This window comes from Parambassis ranga, chromosome 19 (assembly GCF_900634625.1).
Source record: "Parambassis ranga chromosome 19, fParRan2.1, whole genome shotgun sequence".
In the NCBI taxonomy this organism is placed as follows: domain Eukaryota; kingdom Metazoa; phylum Chordata; class Actinopteri; family Ambassidae; genus Parambassis; species Parambassis ranga.
In genome coordinates, this window is record NC_041039.1 from 22,432,666 (window position 1) to 22,456,616 (window position 23,951).

Below are 23,951 nucleotides of genomic sequence, written 5' to 3' on the forward strand. Positions count from 1 at the left end.
AGACACAAAGCTGCTGGAATATTGGAACATTTTCTTTGCCACTATTTGTTTGCCTCTCCTCATCTGGCTCTGATCAGAGCGCCGCTCCTGCCAGCGATCTCATCTGATACAGGCAGGACGGCGCTGAGGCCTCACGCTGACCTGCTGTTGATAAGCCGCCTCGCTGGTGCTGTTTACAACGTGAGGTTATCTGGCTGCCCCTCGATGCTGGCTGCTGCTGGGCCAGCTGCCGTTTCCCAGCCGAACCTCATCTATGAGCAGGTATCCTGCTGCTTCTTAGATAGAAGCTCTCCTCCTGAATCACACAGAGGATGGGAGCAGACAGAGACACTTACACTGCTGCATGCTTTAAATGGTAGCGAAAAGGCCTGAGGAGCCGTTTTTGGGCTATTTCTGCTCCTCGCTGTGAAGATTCTGCCAAGTGTCTGCACCGGTGGATGGATTTGATTATTCCAGACTGCTAGGAAGCTGGAATGTAAGAAGAAAAATAACAGACATAGGAATAAGTCAGGATAATGTCAGCTTATGTCTTTATAGAACTTGTGTGCATATTTCTTCATAAAGAGCAAACTACGTGACACAGCTGCACTTTTAAACCCCCGATGATCAATGGGAAGGCTAATGCTAATATAGTGCTGCGAGTAGAGATGATTGGTGCTAACTCCTCCAAGCAGTCTCCATAGTAAATCAGCCTCTCCATTACGTTCTGTAATTAAGAGCACATGTGGGACTGGCAGCTGCTTTAGTAAATGCGACTGATGGCTGCGCTCGGCTGTCAGATCAGAGATCGATCTGACCTCAGAAAGACATTAATGCTGTAAAATAATGTCCCTCGATGAGTAATGTGCAGGCTGAAAAAGCACAGCATGACGTGGTGCTCATTTGCACCCTGAAAATTACCCCGTGTCATTCCTCATTCAGTAACTGTGCAGTCAGAGCACACTAGAACAGGGTGTTCGGAGTATTCCACATTATACAGGAGCCTGTTTTTACTGCTATTAAAGGGTTTATAAGATCTGAGGTGAATGTAAACTCAAAGAACCTATGCTGTCATTTCTCATGTGTTCACACAGGTTTAGCTTTATCTGTCTCTGATATGTAACATTTTCAATACTTTCTTCTTTATTCTGACACAAAATGCACCAGTAAATGCCCCTTTGGTGAAAATTTAACGCACATTTTTGATTTTCTGCCAAAGTCAATAGAAAAGTCAATGGAAAAAACCATTGATTTTCTGTAAAGGGAACCAATGAGACCTTTACAGACACTCTACTGCAGAAACAAAAGACATTTAGAATTGGTATATGTTTTTTTAAGTAATATCTGCTTAATACCTGGAATGAGGCTCTGGTACCCACTGATCCCAAAACCATAACATTTCTCTGCTTTACCTGCATCCTGTATGTAAATAGTAAGTCGGCATAAAATTCCAGCGATACTAGTAAAAATATCTTATCTTAGTCAACAGAGAGTTAAAATACAAACTATAAAAATCAGCACATTCTTTAACTTTGCAGCATCATCTTGCAACGTTCTTCAGACTCGTCCGCTCACATCTCGCAGGAGTTCAGGTCGTGTGCTTGCATGTTATTGATCTAAAATTTGCTATGTGATGACTCGCTGCTTGCCTCGTTCAAAAACATTCGCCTCTCTGCCTACATCACATAATCTCTGATTAGTTGTGAGTCTCTCCAAATGCGTCGGATTTAAGAAGGAACACAGTAACAACAGCTGCATGTCATGGTGTCCACAGTTCTCGGTGTGCACGTCCACAAGAGTGTTTAACGCCTGCCGTATGTAACAACAGTCCTACACCAACTGTATCTCCTAAATGCTAAAGAATCCTGCAGGCTTTACTGTATGTTTCATGTAAAATGCAAGCCAAGCATGACCAGCCTGCGTTTATATGGTGTCACGTATCTCATACGTCCGAGGGCTTTTTAATGAAACACCTAGAATAAGAGAGCTGCATGGATGTAACTCACTGTAACATCCATCATCAGTGAGGGGGAAAAAAGAGCGATCTGTTCTGCAAACACCGCACAGACCTGAACTGAACTGGCCTCAGAATCAAGGATTCAGCCCTCCTGATTCCCTTTGATGTGCAGACTGTAACTTCAGCTGCTGTGTCGGTCTGACCGAAGCGTATATATTTGCTGGAGAGCTCGAATGAGGAGTGTGTTGCTGCCCTCTCAACAGACGTGGAATAAAACACGTTCCTAAACATTAGAAAAAGTGAGCTTTGGCTCCCGATCGCCCAACTCAGCAGTCCATCATTCTTCCCTTTTGTTTTGAGTTGCATAAATCCCTCCCAGCTCCGAGAGGACAGAGGAGAGAGATATGTGGAGAAGGTTGCTGAGGTGAAACATCACCTAAGTGTGTTCTCAGAGAGGATATTTTAGCCTTTTATTGGAGGCAGAGGAGACGGAGGATTCAGGATCATCATTCACCCGCTCAGCTTTTAAACAGTTGAGATGATTTAACAGCACTGAGAGGCTGGAAGCTGTATTGTTCCTTTGTGACAGAATCCTGGAGAACGCACACACACACACAGCTGATTATACTGAGTACATATATGTGAATGTGGGGAGGTAAAGGAAATACAAAAAAAAGAGAGGAAGGTGGTCAGTGGAGAGAAGAATCAAAGGGGCAAAATTTAACTCAGGGCCGTCCTGAGGAAAGGGGGAGAGACAGAGAGGCTTCGTGAAACAAAAGACTTTTATTTTGGGCTGGAGGAGAGTATCCTCCTGCTGCGCTCCTGTGCTGTGTGTGAATTTATTTTTTGTTTCTTTGTATTAGAGAAATAAGAAATAAATGAGCGACCCATCTCTCCATCATGTCTCCTGGTGGGAAAGAAGAACAAAAAATGTCATCAAATAACCACCAACTCCAAAACGTTGTGAGCATGAATAATGTAAAGCAAAGGCTGCATTCCTTCACAAAAAAAGGACACAATACCTCATTATAGACGCCATCATTTCCCTGTGTGTGGAATGGGCTGCTGAGTGTGGGAAACTTGGACGTTTTCTTTAAACTCCAGGGACAGAGAGGATCCTGGTGACAGTGAGAATGAAAATAAAGTTTATTTCTTTTTTTAAAGAACTAGATCATCTATGAAAGACAAAATATGCTCTTGCTATTTTTTTAAACATGTTTTGTTCTCTTTGGCGACACCTTTGGCCTTAAGCTGTAATTGCGGGTTAGCTCCACCTTCCCATTGATCCGCTGTTAAGTAGACACGTATAGTCACAATTTAGGCAGCGCGTCCTTACAGGGAAAACTTAACATGATGTTAATATTTGTGTTTTTGAAAATGAAAGTTTGCATATTTCTCCACCTGCATCTTTACGTGTTCATAGGGGCGGGGCACCTCGCCATAGTAAACTAAAATGGCGTCCTCAGAAGTGAACTGTTTTCCTTGTAAAATGTGTTAAATTTTAACAATGCCTAACCTTAACCAGCAGTTTTTAATGCTTACTTTTGTTAGCATTCAGCATTAATTCGAGGGTGACTCTGTGACTTTCCATCCAGTTTTTGGCTCCTGTTGATGCAGCTGGTCTGTGTTGTGTTCATATATGAGTCAATCCCTACCTCAGGTTGCTTAGAGGTGAACAGAGACTCACCTGAAGTGGTCTCACTTGTTTTGTATGTGCATGTAGGTTTTAGGAGGTTTTTTTTTCTACAATAGCATGGAGACCAGGAATAGAGCCCTGGGGTGCACCACAAGAAATAAGATTTAAGATTAAGAGGAAAGCCAATCCTTTTTTAAAATTCACTGATCTTTAGGATCAGCAGTAGCACTCAGATCCAGCCACTCGTCCTGAGACAGCGGTCAGACGAAGCTAGAGAATAAAGAAAAAGCTTTGCCGTAGTCACTACTGGCAGCCTCAGATGTTGGCAAATGACACTCGTGGACTTCTACATGGGAGCAATAATTTTAGAAACCAACAGACAGCATGATGACTGTTATTTCCAGAGCAGTGTCTATTTTAGGGGGGAAAGTAATCATGCATGTTAAACTGCTAAATGAATCCAAAATCCCAGTTTCAGGCCACACAGAGTGTCCGTGTGTGGGTGTGTGGGTCTGCACAGCTCTAACATGGATCGATCAGTATTAAAATGAAAATATGTCCCCACAGTTTACTGCCGTCATCTCGTATTATCCCTCCTGTCGTCTGTGGGACCTGTTTATGTGCGAGGCCATTTTCTGCCTGTGGCCGTGCCCACCTCCAGGGCCCCATTATAAACAAAGCCGTAGACCTGCCTGGCGTCTAAGGGGGGGCGCACCCGAGGGTGAGACCAGCTGCACTGAGTGCCAGTGTCTGTCCTCGCCTTATTGTCAGCTTCTCCTGCTCCCTGAACTCCAACACACACACACATTAACACATGACTGTGTGACGCTTGTTGCTACCAGCCACCTGTGCACACACTGTGGACACACACTCACGGTCATTACAGCCTCTCAGAGTCAGGTTGCAGTGTATCGTGCACCCTGAGTCCAGGTGGAGTGCTGTAGTGTGTGTCCCCACATTTACTGGAACAATGCCTTCACACCACACACACAAGCACGGACCCATATGTGCGCTTCACATTCCTTTGCATTTCACTTTCTCCTACAAATGCGTTTCCACACACCCCGACGACAACCGAACCTCCCTGCAGTCTGGAGAGCACAATTGCACAAGCAGTCCGTGGGTCAAAGGTCTGTTATTCCAGTAAGGCAGCCAGCTGAGCGGCCTGCAACGAGGCAGGCTCCGTGGGCTTGTGCATGTGTGCATGAGTCTGCTAACCCTGGGCTAATCCTCTGCAACACAATGTGTATTTTTGTGCATTAGCAGGAGCGCCTTCACTCTATATTTGCACTGCTTTGCTCTGACAGGGCTGGTGTGCCTCTTTCTGCCACTCCATGGTTTATAATTCAGGCATTAGTGGGTCTATTCACGCTGGACCCAGGGGCCACAGTGAGAGTATGAAAACGACATTAGGCTGCGTGGATCACCTTTCACCCCCCTCTCCTGACTCTCCTGAGCCGTGCCGCGGGCTTTAAGAGATCCACGACAGCGAAACCCTATCACACGGTCGTTGTTTTGGGGACAATGGCTGCTGGTTAAGTGTGGGGCAAAAAGGTATACAGTGTCTCACGTATGTGCCCCGCGGTGGCTGTTCTCTGGCTGAAAGACACGCTCACAAAATGGCCTGAAAGATGTAGAACATCAGGAGCACTTGCCAACATCGTAAATCTTCCTAAAGACGCATACAGGAGAAAAAACATCAGCTTAAAGAAGTTTATTGGTGAAAAGACGACTATAGTCCCAATCACACTGGACAAAAACCCACTAAGAAGACAACAGTAAACCATGCTGAATGCATTTAATCAAACATCAGAGATGTTCATCAACTCCAGCAGCGATCAGCAGAAGGATGAAGGTCTAGCCTCGGTTTAGCCCCGTTTCTGATGCACCTCAGCTCCTCCTCACCCTCATCTGTTTCTGTTCAGTCCTTCAAGTTTAAAAAAATAATTGCAGCATACCTACGGTACTCATTATCCTCCATGACTCAGGTTTTTTTTGTAATTCTTTGGCTGCAAACTGTAACCTTGGGTCATATAATTTCTCATGATTCTCTTGACATTAAAGAAACTAATGATTTATCTTATTTTATGCTGGTAATGAGGAAGAAGTCAGCCTCCATTTATAGCTGCCAAGTAACGTATAAAGGTAAATGAAAGTACATTTTACTGCTACAGGGAACACGTTTTCCACATAAACTGTAAATAAATATGGCTGAACTTTCCTCAGTTTTGTCTGAGTCCACCTACAATAGCTGGGATTGGTCCACTTTGTTGATGTTTCTCTTATTAAAGTATGGATTTGAGGTCTTCATCAAACTTTGGGTGAGCCTCCGCCCTCTTGCGGAGCCTGTTTGCCTCTGTGGCATGTGTCAGTGTGACGCCTGTCTCTGTGCCAAGAAACAGCCAGGGCTAACAGCAGCGCAGCTTCAAACAAAGCTTGTCAAAACAGCCTTTCCACTGTCCAATTTCATTGCCTTGATCCTCGGGAATACCTCAGCCGAAGCAGAGGAATGCCTCTCAGACCCTTTTCGGCTCTTCCTCCCATCGCCCCGCTCCGCTTCAACAAACACCCCAAAGTCCTGTTTGTTTGCTCTGAAAATAATCAGCCGACGGCCTGTTTTTGAAAGCAGCGCGGCATCACCTCTGCGGGGATGACGTCTCTGTTTTTCATGTGCACCTCGTGCTCTGGTATTGCAGCAGCGATGGATCGTGTTTTTTAAGGGAGTTTGGTCTCCTGCGTTTCAGCTTTCTTACGTGTCCACGCTGTAATCCAACTCTAAATCAGTTTCAGTCACAGATTGTCCTTTCTTATTCAGCTTGAATTAGTTTTCCCCTCTTTAACAGAATAATTCAGTGCAGATAGATCCACTGGCTTCGCCACCTCCCAGCTGTGCATTTGGCTCACGAAAAACATCCAAATCTTTCTGCCAGCTTTCAATTTCCTCCACATTTTCCCCGGGTTTGACTTATCCATTGTCTCTCAGAGTGCAGCCACTGGCCTTGAGGAGATTTAATTTAACCGGGGTTTGTGACTGCGTGCTTGTCAGCGGGCCAGGCTTTCCTCTTCGTGAGGTCAGCCACGGTGAAGCAACGTCACCATGAAAGAATATGGAGGGAAAAAAAATCCTGATTTATTACTCCACTATTGTTTTCTTCATCTTCAAAAGGTCACGTTTGAGATCTGCACTGAACAAATGATGCAGCAAGTTCCACACAAACACAAACAATGACCTTCTGACCCGGGCGATGCTTCAGTGAGAGATCACGAGCCTGTGAATGATTTAAAAACTTTTTTAGATCAGAATTAGTTCGGAGTTAAATCTTTGTCCCTCTCCTCCTCCAGTGAAGAGGTCATCATCCACTGAAGCTGAGAAAACACCAGAAAGCTGAGGCCTGGTCAAGCGGTCAGGTCAAGGAGCTTTAAGAGCCACAAGAGGCCCCTGCCACCCTGTGGGTCATTAATAATTAATGAAACCTGAGGCAAGGACAGGACGCCAGGGCTAAACACACACACACACAGACAAACACACACAGAGCAGAGCAGTGAGAGAAAACCCTGAATCCAAACTCTGGCTACAGTCTGTGCTTTCACTGTATGCTCCACAGGCTTCAGACACAACAAACTACACAACCCAGCGACACTTTGAAGCCAAAGAGGGTCAGCTGGAGGGACAGGTTCTGGTTCTAGACTCATGTGAGGAAACAAAAACCAATGTAGCAAGAGCAGAGCAGGGAAAAAAGTCAGAAAAATACCTAGTTCCCAGAAAAAAAGGAGTTCATGGAATGAAAAACAGCGTGAAAGTCCTGCTCGCTGTTTCCCATGAAATCTGGCCGTCCTCAAACATCTACTCCACAAAGCATGCGCTTGCCCTGGAGGTACACATCACGCCGAGACCTCCATTACGAGCACGGCCTGATGAAAGAGTAGCTGAGGGGGGCTTAGGGAGTTTTGGCTCTTAAACCTCCCCCATCGGGCCAGATATGAAAGAAGATAGTTCAACATGATATTATATAACCAGGACTGTTAGAAGTGTCTCTGCTTGGACAAAGAGATCCAGCCTCTTTCTGATACTAATGCTCTGATTTTTAGTTTGGAGGGAGACTTGCAGCATTGAACAAGACCGCACTGATCCTGCTGTCATTTCTTGGCTGCATCCTCCCTGTCATGCCTGTAACCACAACAGAAAAGCACTGTCTGCTACACGTTGTTATTGTTTGATGGGGATTTTCTCTCGTTGACGCCTGTGGTTTCTTTGCAGACATCGTCAGACAACTGCGACCCGCACGAAGGAATCCACGAGGGGAAGGAGGGGAAGTATCGGCTGCAGGTGACGCAGTTCGTGCAGAGGTTGGAGTACTGGCACAGAGACCTGACCAACACCTTGGTGACCTCAATCACCGTGCTGCCGGTGCACGGCCGCGCCGTAGCGTTCCTGGGCACCGCCGACGGACGCCACATACAGGTAAAGATGTGCCGTGAGTTGCCTGTAAGTGAAATGCATGCAGTTTGGTGTAAACAGAGACCCCGGCAGCCTCAGTGTCCATGTAAATGTGGCAGGATGTCAGTACAGGAGGAGTGAAAGGGCTCCGTTTGGAGACTCAAAGTCCGGCCGCAGGTGCCTCTGCCTGCCAGACAGCAGTTAATGGGTTAATGGGGGAAGGGGTGAACTATAACCAGGATCTTTTCTGTTTGCATAATTTGCTTACCTTTGAACTATGCTCAGTGAGCCTGCAAAGGCGAAAAGATCCAGTCTGCCCTATGAGCAAACACAGTGGCCTGGAGTCCTCCCTCCTGACCACATGACCTGTCCCTGCTGCTCCTTCGCTGCTACAGCTCATGTCATGTATCCTGTTTATTCTCTAGCCTTCTACTCATACATCCATACCCCAGTCGATCTCCTGATGCCATTTCTCCTCCTTAGGCTTACAAACACAGAGCTTTGACACGTGAGCGTCCTCATTTGTTGTTCTTGTCTTTTTTTTTTACGCCCTCGTTCACAGAGCTCGGTCATTGCACTGACATTAATACCTGCTGTCTGAAGCTGAGAAGTCAGATTGTGCAGTCAGAGAGGTGTCACTCTAGCAGCTATTTGGCTCCGAGGAAAGAAGTGATCTTGTAATATGTGGGTTAAATGATGCTTGCACAACTAGGAAAATTAGTTTGAAATGTTTTGACAGGTCACATATGAGTGTCTTTGGGCTTCAGACACTGAATTCTGCCTCTACAGCCTGAAGGTTCCTTGATAAAAAGCCAGTGCGGTTTGGCAGCATAGGTTGGTAAAGGGTTCTAAGCCATCCAGCTCATCTTTATCCAAGAGTCTCAAGCAGAACGCCTGGCGTTGACGTGATGTGCTACCTCTTAGCAAGCACCATATTAAGCCACATAAAAGTCTTAGAAAACATAAGAATTCATGCTGTTTACAGCAGTAGACCTCATCCTCATACTCGCTAGCTGGACAGTAAAAACTATGGACAGAGCTTCCGTGATGTCACCCGTTTGTTTCTAAAGAGCCGTTTTGAGGCTCGGTAGGAGGCTCCGGGAAGCTCCGACTGCCACCATGTTAGCAGCGTCACAGTCCGCCAAAACTCCAAATATGGACAAAGGGGGGGAGCACGATCGGAGTTTAGGGGGTCGGGCGATCGTGGAAGCAGGAAACTCGCGCTGTGATACAGCAACCATCTGTCACTCAAAGCAGCAACGCCCATAATTTCTTAGAAGAGAACCTATCATTTGAGACCAGAGTGGTTTTTGTACCAGGCTGTAAACATGTTTATTTCTGCTGTGAAGTCGGCCATTTTAACATGGGAGTCTATAGGGGGCAACAGTGGTGCAGTGGGATAGCAGTGGGATAGCAGGGTTGTCCAATAACCGGAAGGTTGGTGGTTCGATCCCAAACTCCTCCCTAGTCACTGTTGTGTGTTCTTGGGCAAGACACTTCACCCTAGCCTGTGGCGCGCCTTGCTAGTCATTGTATGACACTGCTTGTGCAGCAGCCGTAACTCTGGGATTAATACAGTATCTAAAATAAATAAATAAATAAAAAAAATAAAAAAAATAAAAAATATAGGAAATGACTCTCACAGAGTGTGAACTACAAGTTCTGACACTTCAAGTCTGAGCCCTGAAGGTTGCCGCTTGCTGCCTCCACACTCTGCCTATCTGTGTACACAGCCACTAAAACAACAGTAATATGCAGCTGGAAATGTCTTCACATGCAAACCCATCAGTACCAGGCTGATCCTCACAGCACATCACATGACTCTGTAGCTCTGAGTACCAGTGCACCTGCAGTTCAAAGGGGCTGTGGCCTGTGGGAGGTCTGTTAGTGTCATCAGTGTCTCTTATTAAGAGAACATGTAGCATCCAGCTTAATGAAGCATCCAGCTTGTAGCATCCAGCTTAATGAAGTCAGCAAGATGTAGCTGACTCTCAGACTGTGACTTTCCCTTTTCATGTGGTGAGTGAGTTCTTTCAGTCACGCTGCGTCCGTGCATCAGTAACAAACTGCAGAAAATGGATGAAACACAGAAGCTGAGTGAGCTCACGTGGTTCTGAAACACAAGAATGAAAAGACGTGCGTGGAAAAAAAAAGAGCTGACAGCTGCACGGAAAGGCAGCGAGAGTTAATGGCGAACGGCGGGCTCCGCTGACACGTTCCCTCACACGGCATGTTCTGCTGCAGCTGTTGCTGTGTGTTTCTCCACCATCCACCTCCACCCACTGCACCACCACACTCCCAGGCCCTGCTTCAGCTCTTTTCTTCTGTGGTTGGCTGAGTTAAAGTTTATTGTTTTAGCTAAAAGTCTGAAGAAGAGATCAGCTGTCCTGCACCACAAACTCTCTCTGTTTGATCAGTTATTACGTCCAATAAACATGTTTTATTTAAACCCGGGGCAGCTGAGGAAACAGAAACACAGACATTTGTACTTTTGCCTACAGTTTTTATCTACTAAGGTCAAAGTGGAGTCCCTAACATGTAGTTTATAGAGGAAGTCACAGGTAGAAAGCCTCGGGGGAAAATCAATCAGGCTGATTTCCTGTGTCGAGCGCAGTTAAAACTGACTCAGCCTGTTAACTACCTGTCAGAGGAGGGGGGGTCTGCAGACCTCCAGGCTCCACCTTCACAGCAGAAATAAACATGTTTACAACTGTTCCCAAATATATTCTGCCCTCTCCATCCATCATCTTAACCCTCTTCATCATGTACTGCAGGGTCACAGGGGGGCTGGAGCCTATGAGCCTCTGTCAGTGGGCGAGAGGCAGGGGGAGCCCTGGACAGGTCAGCAGTCTATGACGGGGTTAACACAGATAGACAAACAAGCATTCACACTCACACCTGTGGACATGTATGAGTCTCCAGTTAACCCTTACATGTTAACGGGAGGAAGCCGGAAAACCTAGAGAGTTCAGATTCTGAGTGGACGGTTTGACTGCTCTGTGAGCGGCGGCTCAGGTGGCAGAAAGGTTGTTCAATAACCCTGAGGTTAGCGGTTCCATTCCCCCTTTGTGGCTGTGTGCCAATGTGTCCTTGAGCAAACCACTTTACCCCAAGTTGCTCGCAGCGGTTGTACGATTAGATGGATGATAGATAGATGCTTTATTGACGCCCCCGGGGGGGAATCATACAAACTATTTACTTCACTTCTGAGCACGAGTCCAGCACAATGATATTAAAGGATTAAATCACGACTCTGACATTTTCTTTGATTTCTACTTTGGCATTAACCCTGTGAGACTGTAGCCAAGTGGCCGTGGATCAGTCACCGCACACCGACGTCTCCTGGTATACAGCCTGGTACTCCTGGTCTTTAGAGGACCTCACAAGGCTCGATCAGGCTCCACCAAAACCCGATGTCAGAGGGACCCTGACCAGGCCTCCGTGTTTGACCTTTTCAGAGTGAGGTGCATTGTTCTCCAGGTGTGACCTCAGCGTGCCCTTCACTTTTCCCTCTCTATACGCTGCCAGTGGCGTGCCTGTGAACTGACGACCCCCCCCCGGCCACCTGCTCTCTCCGTCCAAAGCTCCGACAAAACAACAAGAATCCGTGAAAGATGGCCGCCTGTGCCGCCGCAGCCCATTTCATTGTTAGTGCGATAAAAAGAAGCTGTCAACTTTTCATGTGTTTCTGCTTCCTGGTCGCTCCCAGTGGACAGAAGGAGAAGGGAACATGGAGGGGAGGCAGTGGGAGAAAAAGAGCGCTGTCTCCCCCCACCCCCACCCTGATGGACTCACATTCTGGCTCAGGAAGTGTTTCCCTCGACTTCAGTTGGACCTCTGTGGGAATAACACAGTGGCCGTGTTTATGGGCTAAACTTCCCCCCCGCCTGCTTAATACAATAAGCTGTAATTTACACCGCTATTACCTCCAGAGAGATGCCTGTTGTATCGCTCCGTCCCCGGAGGAAAGCCACCGATTATACCCACTGTTACAAAGCCCGCGCTGATCATGGGGCTCAGACAGCGGGAGGAGCGATGCTGGAAACCCAGACGTTACTGAGAGCCATGGCGTCCAGCGCAGTCACATGGAAGAGTGTTTACTGGACGCTCTGACACAGTCTGACCTACAGTAAGGAGTTAAAACACTCTTTATTGCGTCATGTCGTCACACACACCGCAGCGTCTCATCACTGTGCTGCAGGCAGCCAGGTGTGAGTGAACTGTACATATTTTGACTGCTGTGTAAACTAACTTGTGCTAAATGTTATAACTTCACACCAGACGGATGTAAGTAAACTTCCTAAAACACTTATGTAAGGTAACATCTGACAAGAAGTGCATTAGCTAAATGTTTGATGGAAAACCTAACTTCATGCCCCAAAGCTAACTCCCAGCCCAAAAAAATGCTAACTTCCTGCTAAATACGTACATTTAAGCTAACGTCTTTCGATATATATGCAAGCTAACATCTCACTTTAGTCACACAAGCTAGATTTTCGCCAGAAAAGCTACCTTCTTGCCACAAATGTGCTATGTTCATATTACATTATTATTTTCATTATTATTATTATTGTGTAAGCTAATATCCCATGTGACAAGCTAACTGACAAGCTCCTGATTGTGCTGATTTCATTGTAGTAATGAGCTAACTGAGCTAACTTTCTGCTAATACGCGTAAGCTAACTTCCGGTATGATAAGCTAACTTCCGGTATGAAAAGTTAACTTCCGGTATGACAAGATAACTTCCTCTGAGATTGATGTAAGCCAACTTTTGGATAGAAATCAGAAATGTTAGCTAAATTTCTGCTACGCCTTAGATGCATGTAGTCTGCCTGAAACCGAAGAAGAAGAAGAAGACATTTTTGCTAGACATGCTAGCCTCCTGCTAGAGCTGTGTATGCTAACATCCTGTTAGGAATATGTAAGCTAACCTCATGCTAAAGATAGCTTCTTGTTTCACTATGAGAACTAACAAATCTGTGGAGTTAAAGGAATCGTTGATACAGATAACTAGCTGCCTCCAGGCTAGGATTAACCGATGGTGCTATGCTAAAATGCTAAAATGGTTTCTTTGGCCACTTAATGTTGTTGCATCATTAGTGGTATTAGTTACATATGTGCTTTTCCAGGCAGTTATGAAATGCCTGCAGTGAGATGGGTCTTTGAACACACAACTTGTGTGTAGACAGTGAGTTTGAATGCAACTCTGCTCGACACAATGGTTCCTTGAAAACAAGCCAAACTCTAATGAAGTCATTACCCAGGAAAGGATGACACATTCTGGATCATTTTCCTGCACCGACGCCCCGTCAAGGTGTGCTGGTGTGGCTCTGTTGTTCCAGATTATATTTCCCTCTTATTTACTCCACGGCTTGTATCAATGTGGTCATTGTGGAACGTTCCAAATCTCACAGTGACAACAGTAAAGAAAGCTGAGGTGATAAGGGAACATAATCCCACCTCCTACCCAGGTGTCCTGAGCTGACCTGGAGCTGGGTGGATTGAGGTTAAACAGTATAACAACAGATTGATGCACCTTTTTATTTGATCTCAAAGATGTTGCTGTATCTCCTATCTTTTCAGGTGCTCTTCTCCCGGTCTGCCTCTCCTCATGTCAACATCCGCCTGGACTCCAGACCCGTCTCTGCCAGTGTATCGCTGCTGGACGTTGACCAGTCGGACAGAGCCTTGCTCATGGCCACAGGAAACAAGGTGGGAAGACAAATCTTTAAAAGATGCCATACATCTCCAATCACACACAGAATTAGTGATGCAAAAACATCTGTCTTCCTCCTAGATCACTAAAATCCCTCTGATTGGCCCCGGCTGTGGTCAGCTGACCACTTGTACTTCCTGTCTGATGTCATCACGAGTGACGGAATGTGGCTGGTGTGATGGACGCTGCACCAGAGCAACAGAGTGTCCCTCCTCCTCCACCTGGACCCAGGACTACTGCACGCCTGTCATCACCAAGGTAACCGAGAGCAGACAAGGTGTCTCGTCTCCACGGTGACACTGAAGGTCACATTTATACACTTATCCAGGATTGTGCCATCCAAATGTATGCAAATCAGTCATGTGACTGCTCCGCCTCTCATGTGACCAGGTGTTATTCAGACTTCTCCTGCTTGTCAAACATGTGGTGTGTGTGTGTGTGTGTGTTTACATTGCATTCATTGTATTGGGCTGCACTGTCCTGACAGTGAAAAGCAGTGTGGCTGGTTTTCATTCTGACTGTACCCCCCCACCCCCCGCTGCTAGGCTGTCTGCATGTAAAAGAAAAATCCACACAGCCAACCTCCGCCGTCCTAAACGCAGCACAATGAGGGCAGAAAGTTGTAAAACCACCGTTTTCTCTGGAGGTGGTTTACAAGCACATTTAGCTGTAAGTCAGTGAAGGAGTGACTTTATACTGTAAACTACAGTGTACTCAGGGATTTGCTTGATTTCAGCAGCTGTTAGAAATTAGCAGGATTAAATAAAAAAAAGAATATGGACGTATCAAACACCTTCCAGAAACAACTCAGAATGTATTTAAACCTGTCCTTCTGAACTCCCGGTAGTTTCTGGCTGCATTTTACTCATTGTTCCCTGCAATATAAAGTCTTGCCCCTCTATGGAAACAATTATGGCTGCAAGTAGAGAGAACTAAATTTTAATCAGTTCTTATAGCAAAACCCACAACAGTCATTTACTGGTGTCTCTTCTTTTGGATGTCTTTGGTTGATACTAGTCTGGTTGTCACATGCTTTAGATCTCGGTTGTGTGTCCATCCAAATGTGTCCAGAGAAGAACTACTGTAGGATTACCAGGCTACAGCTCAACCAAACACTGTGCAGAATCTTGCCCAGTAGGTCATGGATTTTTTTTGTTGGCCCGAGGAGTGTAGAATTTGTACAGTTTTGGCACGTATGTGAAATAAAATCTGACCATTCTGCTTTTTTATACATTTTTTTGTGTCTGTGATGAATTCTTGTCTGTGAGATGTCAAACATGAGAATCTGTTCCTCTTGCTGGCTTTAGGTTTTTCCGGCATCTGGGCCGACACGAGGCTCCACCGCGGTGACGATATGCGGGCGCAACTTTGGCTTCGACAAGACGGAGACCTTCAAGGCATCACTAGTGTCTGTGGAGGTGGCAGGAGCTCCGTGCAAGCTGCCCCGGCAGGACAGCATCAACAGGTGTGTGTGTGTGTGGGTCAGTATGTGTGTCTAAAGGGACAGTGGCGTCCTATAGGGGCACAGCTGGTTACATAGGGGTTATTGTGTTGTAGGAAGAATGCCCCCCCTCTCTTTGTCTCTTCTGCTGGCTGCCACATTCAGCACATGACTCCCTTAACTGATAAATTGCTGGGAAAAAATGGCTGAATCCAAACTTTCCGCTCTCCTGAGGCCTCTGGGACCATGTCCCATTCAAAAGCTCCTCTTGCTACAAACAACCTCATTACAACCTCATTACAAGAAATAAATCAAAACAACCCCAGATGGAGATGGGTGCATTCCTGCAGGGCACTGCATGATCATTGAATTAGGCTGAACGCTGGGTATCAGTGTCGGGGTATAATGCCTGGTCTGTGTGTTGTTTTGGTTGTGGGGGGGTGTTTCAGGTTTAGGTGGACTGAGATGCAGTGTTCCCCAGTGTTCAGTGGGAACTTCACCCCATCAGGACAGATGGTGAAGGTCACCAGCGGCCACAAGGTGGCCAAGATGGAGGGCTTCACGTTTGTGGTAAGAAGTTCATCCTTTGGAGCTTATGATTTCTCTCATATGATGTACATCTTAACTTTTATTGTGTCTGGTTGTCCAGGACCCTGTGATCCATGAAATCTTCCCCACATTTGGGCCAAAGTCTGGAAACACCATGCTCACCATCAGAGGTGCCTACCTAGACACTGGAAACAAACAGGAAGTGACTGTAGGCAAGGCGGTCTGTAAGATCCAAAGGTCTGTTCACATTTTAATACCCAATACACACTATGTGGCCAAAAGTAAATAGACAACTTGTGCAGCTTTTATTTGTAAAGGTGGAACTTTAATACTAGATATGCAGCTTTTGCAAATGAGTTTTTGCAAATCAGATCTGTTCTGTGCGTTTAGCTGCAGAGCTCTTCTGCCGTGACTTTTCCCGCTCCAGCAGCAGGAATCATTGGCAGGACTGATTAGGAGAAATGCATGAACGGCCACATGGACTGTGGTTCCATTGTACAAACTAAACACAACAATACACCCTGTGTGTTTACTCACACCCCCCCTCTCCTGTCTGCACCCCCACCAGCCTGTCGTCCAGCATGCTGACCTGCAAGACGCCTCCACACGCTCTTCCCTCAGAGCAGCCCGTGAAGCTGACGGTGGATTCAGTGGAGCGCTACGCCCCCGTGCTCTTCATCTACAACCAAGACCCCATCATCAACAGCATCCAGCCCTCACGCTCCTTTGTGAGGTGAGAAGCTGTTTTCCAGCTCTGAGCTGATCGGGAATGGTTCAGATATCACTGTTTGTCAGCTAGTTTCCTCCACATTGTAGCTGGTAGAGGAGGTGCAAGAGGGAGGAAGTATGGGGGGGGGGGGTGGGGGTGATTTGACAGAGGACTCCTGTGGATGAGCCCAGACAGATTAATGTTTTAGTTTTACAGCAGTAGGAAGTGAGTGGGAGGTGACGAGTGGCGAAGCTGCTAACGCTAACAGCAGGTCCCTCCCAGTGGGGATCTACAGTGTCGCTGTCTGATGCTAATGCTAATATCCGCTCTCGTCCCCCTCACTGTAGCGGAGGCTGCACGGTGTCAGCTCACGGCTTCTTTCTTCAGTCTGGCCTTCAACCGCAGATGCTTCTCACCACGGGCCAAGACGCTCAGTTCCACGTGGTGAGTACGACACGAGGTTTTATACATCCAAATGAGACGGCTGTCAAAATTAGAAAAATATACTGTTTCAGAATTTTTACAAAATCCCTTTAATCTTCATGGCTGTTGGAACTATTTAAAAGGACGCTTTGGAGGAGCCAATAGGAGCATTGTTGGCTCACATAAACATCTTATATCAGTCTGGTGGTTTTGGAGAAGCTTCACACTTCCTCTCAGAAAAGGCTGTTAAATGATAAAGTAAAGCTTTGAAAGCAATGTAGCATTTTTAGCTAGGCTGTGTGTCAGGACTGCTAATTTAGGCACCAAGCTAGATGCCAAAAGATGAAGCAGCAAAAAAACAAAAAAACAAACAAGTGCAGTTCCACATGTGGCCACTTGAGGGTGAATATGAGTCAGTGCCAAGCGGCAACCTTCGGGGCTCAGACTTGAAGCCCATGCGGAAGTGTCAAAACTTGTAATTCACGCCGCAGCTGCTGGGGGCTGGCTCCAGAAGCGAGTAATTTCCCATAGACTCCCATGTTAAAATGGCCGACTTCACAGCAGAAATTAACATGTTTACGGCCTGGTACAAAAAACCACTCTGGTCTCAGATGATAGGTTCCCTTCTAGTGTCAATTGTAGGGGGGGTGAATTTTTTTACAACTCACTCGTTTCAATTGTATTCGGACTTAAAATTACGCATAATTATGGGCGTTGCCGCTTGAGTGACAGATGGTTGACGTATCACAACGTGAGTTTCCTGCTTCCACGATCACCCGCCCCCCTAAACCTCGTGCTCCCCCTCTTTGTCCATATTTGGAGTTTTGGTGGACGTGACGCTGCCAACATGGCGGCGGTCATCAACGTCCTGGAACCTCCCACCGAGCCTCAGAACGGCTCTTCAGAAACAAACGGGTGACGTCACGGAAGCTCTGTCCATAGTTTTTACTGTCAATGGTCAGTGCCTACAAATGTTGATTTCCTTGTAACCGTTATCTCCATCTCTGTACATCCTCTATCCAACACCTGCACAAACATCTCACCAGCATCATAAGGGAGGCCATTGTTTTAGTCTTTGTGGTTTTTGGAACTGCAAACATGGATGTGCCAACATATCCTTTGCACTCTGTTTGAAATATCACAGGCTGAACAGAAGGGAAAATAAACATTTCTATACCTCGCTGTCACATGGATGGTTTTGTCATTATACATACTAATGCCCCCATAAACCACTTATTAGAGAGAGAAAAAAGGAGCTCCTGACAAAGGAAAAGAGCTAAAGTTTCAGACGGACATGAGAAGAAAGGAAATGGAAAATCCACGGTCTGATCTGCTGGATCCAGCTGTCACCTTTGACTCACACACAGTAGCAGAAGTGAAGCCTTTAGGATGCTCTGGCTCTCCTCACCTCCGTCAGGCTGTTTTCTACTTATTGCAGGAAAGTGATACACACTCACGGCTGAAGTATGTCAGTGCCGTCTCAGACGCTCCGGCCTGGAGGTGTTTTAAATGATCTGACCTGCTTTCACCACGCTGTCTGGAGGCCTTCTGCCTCTCTGAAATGGATGTAGCTCAAAACATTAAAAGGTACTAAATGTATAGGAAACATAAACCAGGTCAAAGACAGCAGGACTTGGTTTCTGCTCACAGACTGATCTTAGCCACGAGCAGCTGGACATATTATACCTGTTGCTTATATATTGTATCACCTGAGTATGAGCCTCATGAAGGCACAGAGGAAGAGCTTCACAGTGTCTTCATACAGCTGTTTGTTGACAGTTGTCTGTCTGTATTGGGCAGAAATCGCTTTTTAACCATGCAGTCGGATCGTTGGAGGCATACCAAGCCACAACTTCCACAAGAACTGCAACTGGAGGCCGGCTCCAAAACTGAGTCATGAGAGAGTGAGACAGGAGTTTTAAGCTAAAAAAGGTGTTGGTGTGGACTCTTTTTGGCACTTGCATACCTGAAACCTAAATCTAGATTACATTTGAGTGGTGTTTCTGGCTAGAGCAGGGTTCGGGCCGTATCTGGATATATCCGGATAGATCGCGATCCACTCTCGGAGGTGGATCTAGCCGTATTGGCTCTAATGTGACTGAACGCAAATGCAGCTAGTGTATCTGGCTAGCAACGAGATTGTTCCGGTTAATGGGGACAGTGTTCGTACAAAGGAATAAACTGCTTTTCGAACTGAAAAAAAAAAAAAACAAGCGACACGGGACCAAAAAAAAAAAAACAAACGCATGCGCACACGCGGTCCTGGGATTTTATATGTGAAGATAATGAATTCATATTTATTTAAAGCAGCCTCTTTTGCTCCTTGTGTGTCTTCGTGGTTTGGAACGTCTTTATTCCAGTATAAAATCTTTATTAGAAGATTTAGACTTGATTTCTATCACAGACACAACATTCACAGAACAGATTTGTGCAGTTTTAATGTTGCAGCCATAAAAGCCTCAGCAGCATACTGACCACAGAATCTACCCACCAACACGTCCCTCTGTGTGAACCTACCGACCCTCTGATCCACTCGTAGTTCAGGTTTCACAGCAGTTGCTGCTAAAATGATACCCCCTTCAAAAACTGATCTGCATGTAAGGAGGTGCTTTAACCTCTTATCAGGTTGCTGCTATCGTTTTTTTCAGGGTGGAAACCAGTGTCTTTCAGAGTGAGGGCGACATGTTTCCTTCTGAGTCATAACAAACATTCAGCTCTTCACACACGGCCAGTGGAGGCGTGCGCCTGGCGTTTTGTGCGTGATATTTGTCTTAGGGAGGCGGCTTTAGGACAAGCAGAGCTTTGTAATGATGTTATCTGTCATCCTGAGGCACACACTGTTTCAGGATCAGTCAGGAGATAATGACACACACACACACACACACACACACGCTCATACTGGCAGGCAATCTCAAATCTTAGTGACGAAACAGCGCTGTCATCTGTCTGTCGCCCCCTCCCTCTCTCTCACACACACACACACACACACACTCTGCAAGGTCTAATCTTTCAGTTTCCCTTTCTCTGGTCATTGACCTGTGTTCAGGTCAGCGGTTGATGGGTCTCAAGGGAGCTCAGGCTTCATTACACACAAACAGCACAAGGAGGTTCAGATTGAGGGCTCTGAAATCAGCCTCCAAATGGGCTAAGTCCAGATTCCTGGAGCTACCACCGCCCCTTAGCAGTTGTTATCAATACACCTTTGATCAATTAACCAAACTGAAACTGCTCTGAAGGGGGCAGAAGCCAGCAGGTGGAGGCTTTCAGGTGGGAACGTGTGCACCTGTATGAGTATGTTTAGTCAGGCTAAAGGTTAAAACAACAGATCAGGGCTAAACATAGACACGATAAACACAATGTGTAAAACCACAACCAGATCTGAGCCTAAATGTTTATCAATGCTATTAAATTGTCTCAAATAAATATTAAGTAAAAATAAACAGCTGGCTTTGCTGATATTTCAGCATTCTATGGTTAAAAACTGGTTTGTAGAGGCTGTTAAAATGAGGCGCTTCCATTTTTTCCCACCCAGCATTGTGGGTTTAATTCACACCTGGCTGGTAAAGGGTTACACCCTAATTTAATGGGTGTAATTTCACCTGTAATTTTAGAAGTGTACGGTCATTCGGCGTGTTAACATGCTCTTTATGTGTCACCTGGTGCTCCTGAGCTTTACACCTGGGTAGTCAGCTCACTGTTAACACATGCTGTGACTGGGAGGTGTCTGACGTTGAACTCTCGGTCTGGTAGTTCTTCATTTTAAGCCAGAATAATAGACCAGAGAGGAACGGCGAGACATTTTCAAGCTTTTTAGAGAAGCATGGAGAGAACGGCTTGTATAAAATAAGGCTAATGATTTAGGAAGGGATCATGCCCTGTAGGGCCCCAGCTGTCGCCTGTTAAATTCCTTCCAGTGAACGGGATGAGTTAAGGCTCAGCCTGGGAAGGGACAGTATAAGTGTCTTATTGTCTTAACCCTTCAAAATAGAGGCAAAAGGACATCTCAGAGGTTTCCACTGGGTAATGCGAGCCGGCCTGCCGTGCCTCCAGAGCTGCGTTCATAAACTTAAATGACAGCCGCAAAAAATCCGTCCTCCAGTTCAGGCGAGAAGACCTTCACACACCAAAGCAGGTTAGAGAAATAAGCTTAAAAAAAAGGCCATCAGCAGGGCTCGTAGGGTCTCAGCTGGAGCCGGAGAATTAAAAAAACAGCTCGTGTTGACTTGATATCTCGCTCTCAGATCTCCAGTAAAGCCTGCTCTCAGCCAATCTCAGCTTTCCCACAAACATCAAAGACATTTTTTTTTTACGATCCGCTGTGAAAAGCTGGCATGGACGCAAAGTCAAAGAAAGCTACATGTACACAAAAAAAAACAGACAGTGGGGTCTGTTAATATTCATGTCGAGGTTGCCTCCCTCCTCGGACAAAGCTCCGCTGGCCTCCACCATCATAGATAGATCGGAGGCTTCACCGTAGCCAGACACCTGTCGCCCAGACTCACAGACGGGGTTGTTTCGTGTCAAACTCCTCTTCCCTTCTCATCCCAGAGGACCCGATCTTTCCAGCTGACACCTGAATGCCTCACGTCGCTTTCCTTTCCTTTCCCATGCCCCCCCCCCCCCCCCCCCCACAGCTGGAAGTAGGGTGAGGTGTTGTCAGAGAACAGGAAGTGAATGAAGTTTTCTGTCAAGGTGCTTCACAGTGATGGATGTAGTGTAATGGATGACAGATCGGAGGTCAGTCAGGTGAAATGAATCAAAGGACAACAAGACAGTGGACAGTGATGTTTAAAAATGAGCTAACAGGAGTCCCTAAACACATCAAGCCGTGAACAACGCACTACAAAAACTGGTCGGTCTCATAAATATTCATAAAGTCCACAGTTTAGTTGCTGATGGGTCAGAGTCAGGCTCTAAAACGTCTTTGTTAGGTTTAAAACGGTTTGAATATGTGACAAGAAATCGTTTTTTATTTTAAGCTTCAGGTCACGTGACCACACTGTAAATATGTTATGGCCTTTCTACACTGTGCAATTTTTAGCGATCCTATAAGACCATTGCATGACGCACTACACAACGTGAATCTAATAAACTTTGGTACGACGTCAAGTTTGATGCGTGCAGATTGTACGATGACCATTTACTGAATCTCAGGCTAATCACAGGTTACGACTTACGTCAACATGCGAGGAGGAGGAAGACGTGGACACGGAGTGACAGGTTGTAGCAGCTGTCACACTGTGAGACAGTCATCCTACATTTCTGACACTGCTAGAATTTTATCTCAGCTTGTCTTTGGTCGCAAGACGCTGACAACGGCCGCCGTGGAAGCTGTCTCACAGTGCAACGTAAGACCACCGATTCAGAGCTACGACCAAAGATATCTCCACGATTCTCCTACAATGCTCGTCTTTCGTCTGGGACAACCCAAAATCACACAGTGTAAACCGGGCATTAGACAATTGAGCTGTAAATAAACAAAATGACAAATTGATCCGGAGAAGTAAACATTATTGACAAGTCAGATGAAATCAGATGCAATCAACTACAGTTGTTGTGAAAGAAATCAGGCCGAGAATTAAAAAATGTTTTACTTTAGTTGTCAGTTTAACTTTTTATTTGAATGGTTGTAGTGTACTGAATGAGAAGGATGGACACAGACATATGTGCTGCAGAAGGAGAAATAAGGACATTCGCACCACACTGATCTGGGGATTTTGAACCCAGTTGAGCAGGAGGCAGAGCTGAACCACGCAGGGATAAATCACTCTAGATTTGACAGGCCCTTCTGTACGTGGGAGCTCCGTTATGACTTGGCTTTTTCGCAGGCTGTTACACTAATGATCCTTCGGGGATGGTGGAGGTTTTTTGGGATCGCTGCTTCTCTCATCACCCCCACAGTAAACCTCTCTGCTCGGTCTCTGCCCGGCTCTCCACAGCGATTGTATTTACAGCTGCTCCCAACCTATAGCCTCTCACCTCCTCCTCTGCTTAAATAAGAGGAGACATCGACCAAACAATGAAACTGACGGAGGTTTCCACTAATTCACCCTGCCTCCCCGTGGGAGGGAGGGTGGGTGGTGGATGGTGGAGGAGGAGGAGGGTGGTGGTGGTGGTGGTCCCGTCCTTATTGGTATATGGAGTGAGGTTAATTGGATTGCTTTTCTTGGGCGACCCAGCGCTGCCCTCACCCACATGGACACACACATTTTATACACGTGTGTGTGTGTTCTGTGCATGTTTGTGTCTTCATAGCTGTGTGTAAGCGCTTGCAGATGAATTTAACTTTGAGAGTGTGTGCGTCCATCTGGGCCGCTATTGCTCGCTGGGGAGTCCCGCTGGCAAGTGCATGAGGAAGTTTCAACCACACTTCAACAGAGCTGCTGCTACTGCAGTCAGAGCCGCTCTCCGGGGAGGCAGATATCAGTCAGAGCGCTGGAAGTCAAACCTCAGACCGTTTGTTTAAAGAGGTTTGGAGTCAGATTTACTTTTTTATTTACTGGATCCAGGGTCGATGTGGCCTCCATGTCTTTTTGGGTAGACAGGTTTGCCTTTTACATGCGATTATATCTTATATATAGATATGGTCTGATCCGGTTAATGGATCATTATGGTTATTATACCACATTCACCCAAGACTGGAATTGTGCCAGATGTTTTTAATTCATCTTCAGCATGATTTACTCCTTTAACCACAAAGGCTTTTCTCTTTTGCCTTAAAGTTATTATATTAAAGCTCAAAATCTAAAAAATAAATCTGTCAGTAAGGACATGGTGGAGAGAGTGAAATTATGATCACCTATTTACAGTGGTGGAAAGTAACTAAGTATTTGTACTTTGTTACTGCACTTAAGTACATTTTTATGTATTTATATTTCACTTAAGTAAAAATAACAGTGCATACTTTATACTTTTACTCCATTACATGTTGCAGTTCCATTACATTTCTACAATGTTTGTAGTCACTTGCTACATGTGATGAACACAGTGCTGGACTGATGTGAGGTCAGACTCTGCATGGAGCTGGTGTCACGCTGCCAGCTGTGTTTCTATAATGAGCCTCAGTCATGATGCCGGTGCTCTGGCTCAGTTAGCTAACTAG

General features: G+C 46.0%; 1 protein-coding gene and 1 long non-coding RNA gene across 3 annotated transcripts in view; one reads left to right on the forward strand and one right to left on the reverse strand.

Annotated features, from left to right (window-relative positions):
• met (MET proto-oncogene, receptor tyrosine kinase) overlaps positions 1 to 23,951 on the forward strand; it is a 56,891-nt gene that overhangs the window by 12,434 nt on the left and 20,506 nt on the right. For both annotated transcript variants that reach the window (XM_028430719.1, XM_028430720.1), the window contains exons 3-10: positions 7,831 to 8,034; positions 13,595 to 13,723; positions 13,809 to 13,985; positions 15,035 to 15,192; positions 15,618 to 15,738; positions 15,818 to 15,954; positions 16,286 to 16,450; positions 16,774 to 16,870. In XM_028430719.1, coding sequence (XP_028286520.1) covers positions 7,831 to 8,034; positions 13,595 to 13,723; positions 13,809 to 13,985; positions 15,035 to 15,192; positions 15,618 to 15,738; positions 15,818 to 15,954; positions 16,286 to 16,450; positions 16,774 to 16,870 — 1,188 coding nt within the window. The remainder of the gene's footprint in view (positions 1 to 7,830; positions 8,035 to 13,594; positions 13,724 to 13,808; positions 13,986 to 15,034; positions 15,193 to 15,617; positions 15,739 to 15,817; positions 15,955 to 16,285; positions 16,451 to 16,773; positions 16,871 to 23,951) is intronic.
• Positions 2,701 to 12,106, reverse strand: LOC114451817 (uncharacterized). Its single transcript, XR_003672217.1, has 4 exons — positions 11,937 to 12,106; positions 11,806 to 11,847; positions 2,959 to 3,054; positions 2,701 to 2,843 (listed from the first exon to the last, which is right to left on the reverse strand). It is a non-coding gene; the product is annotated as an uncharacterized LOC114451817 (long non-coding RNA).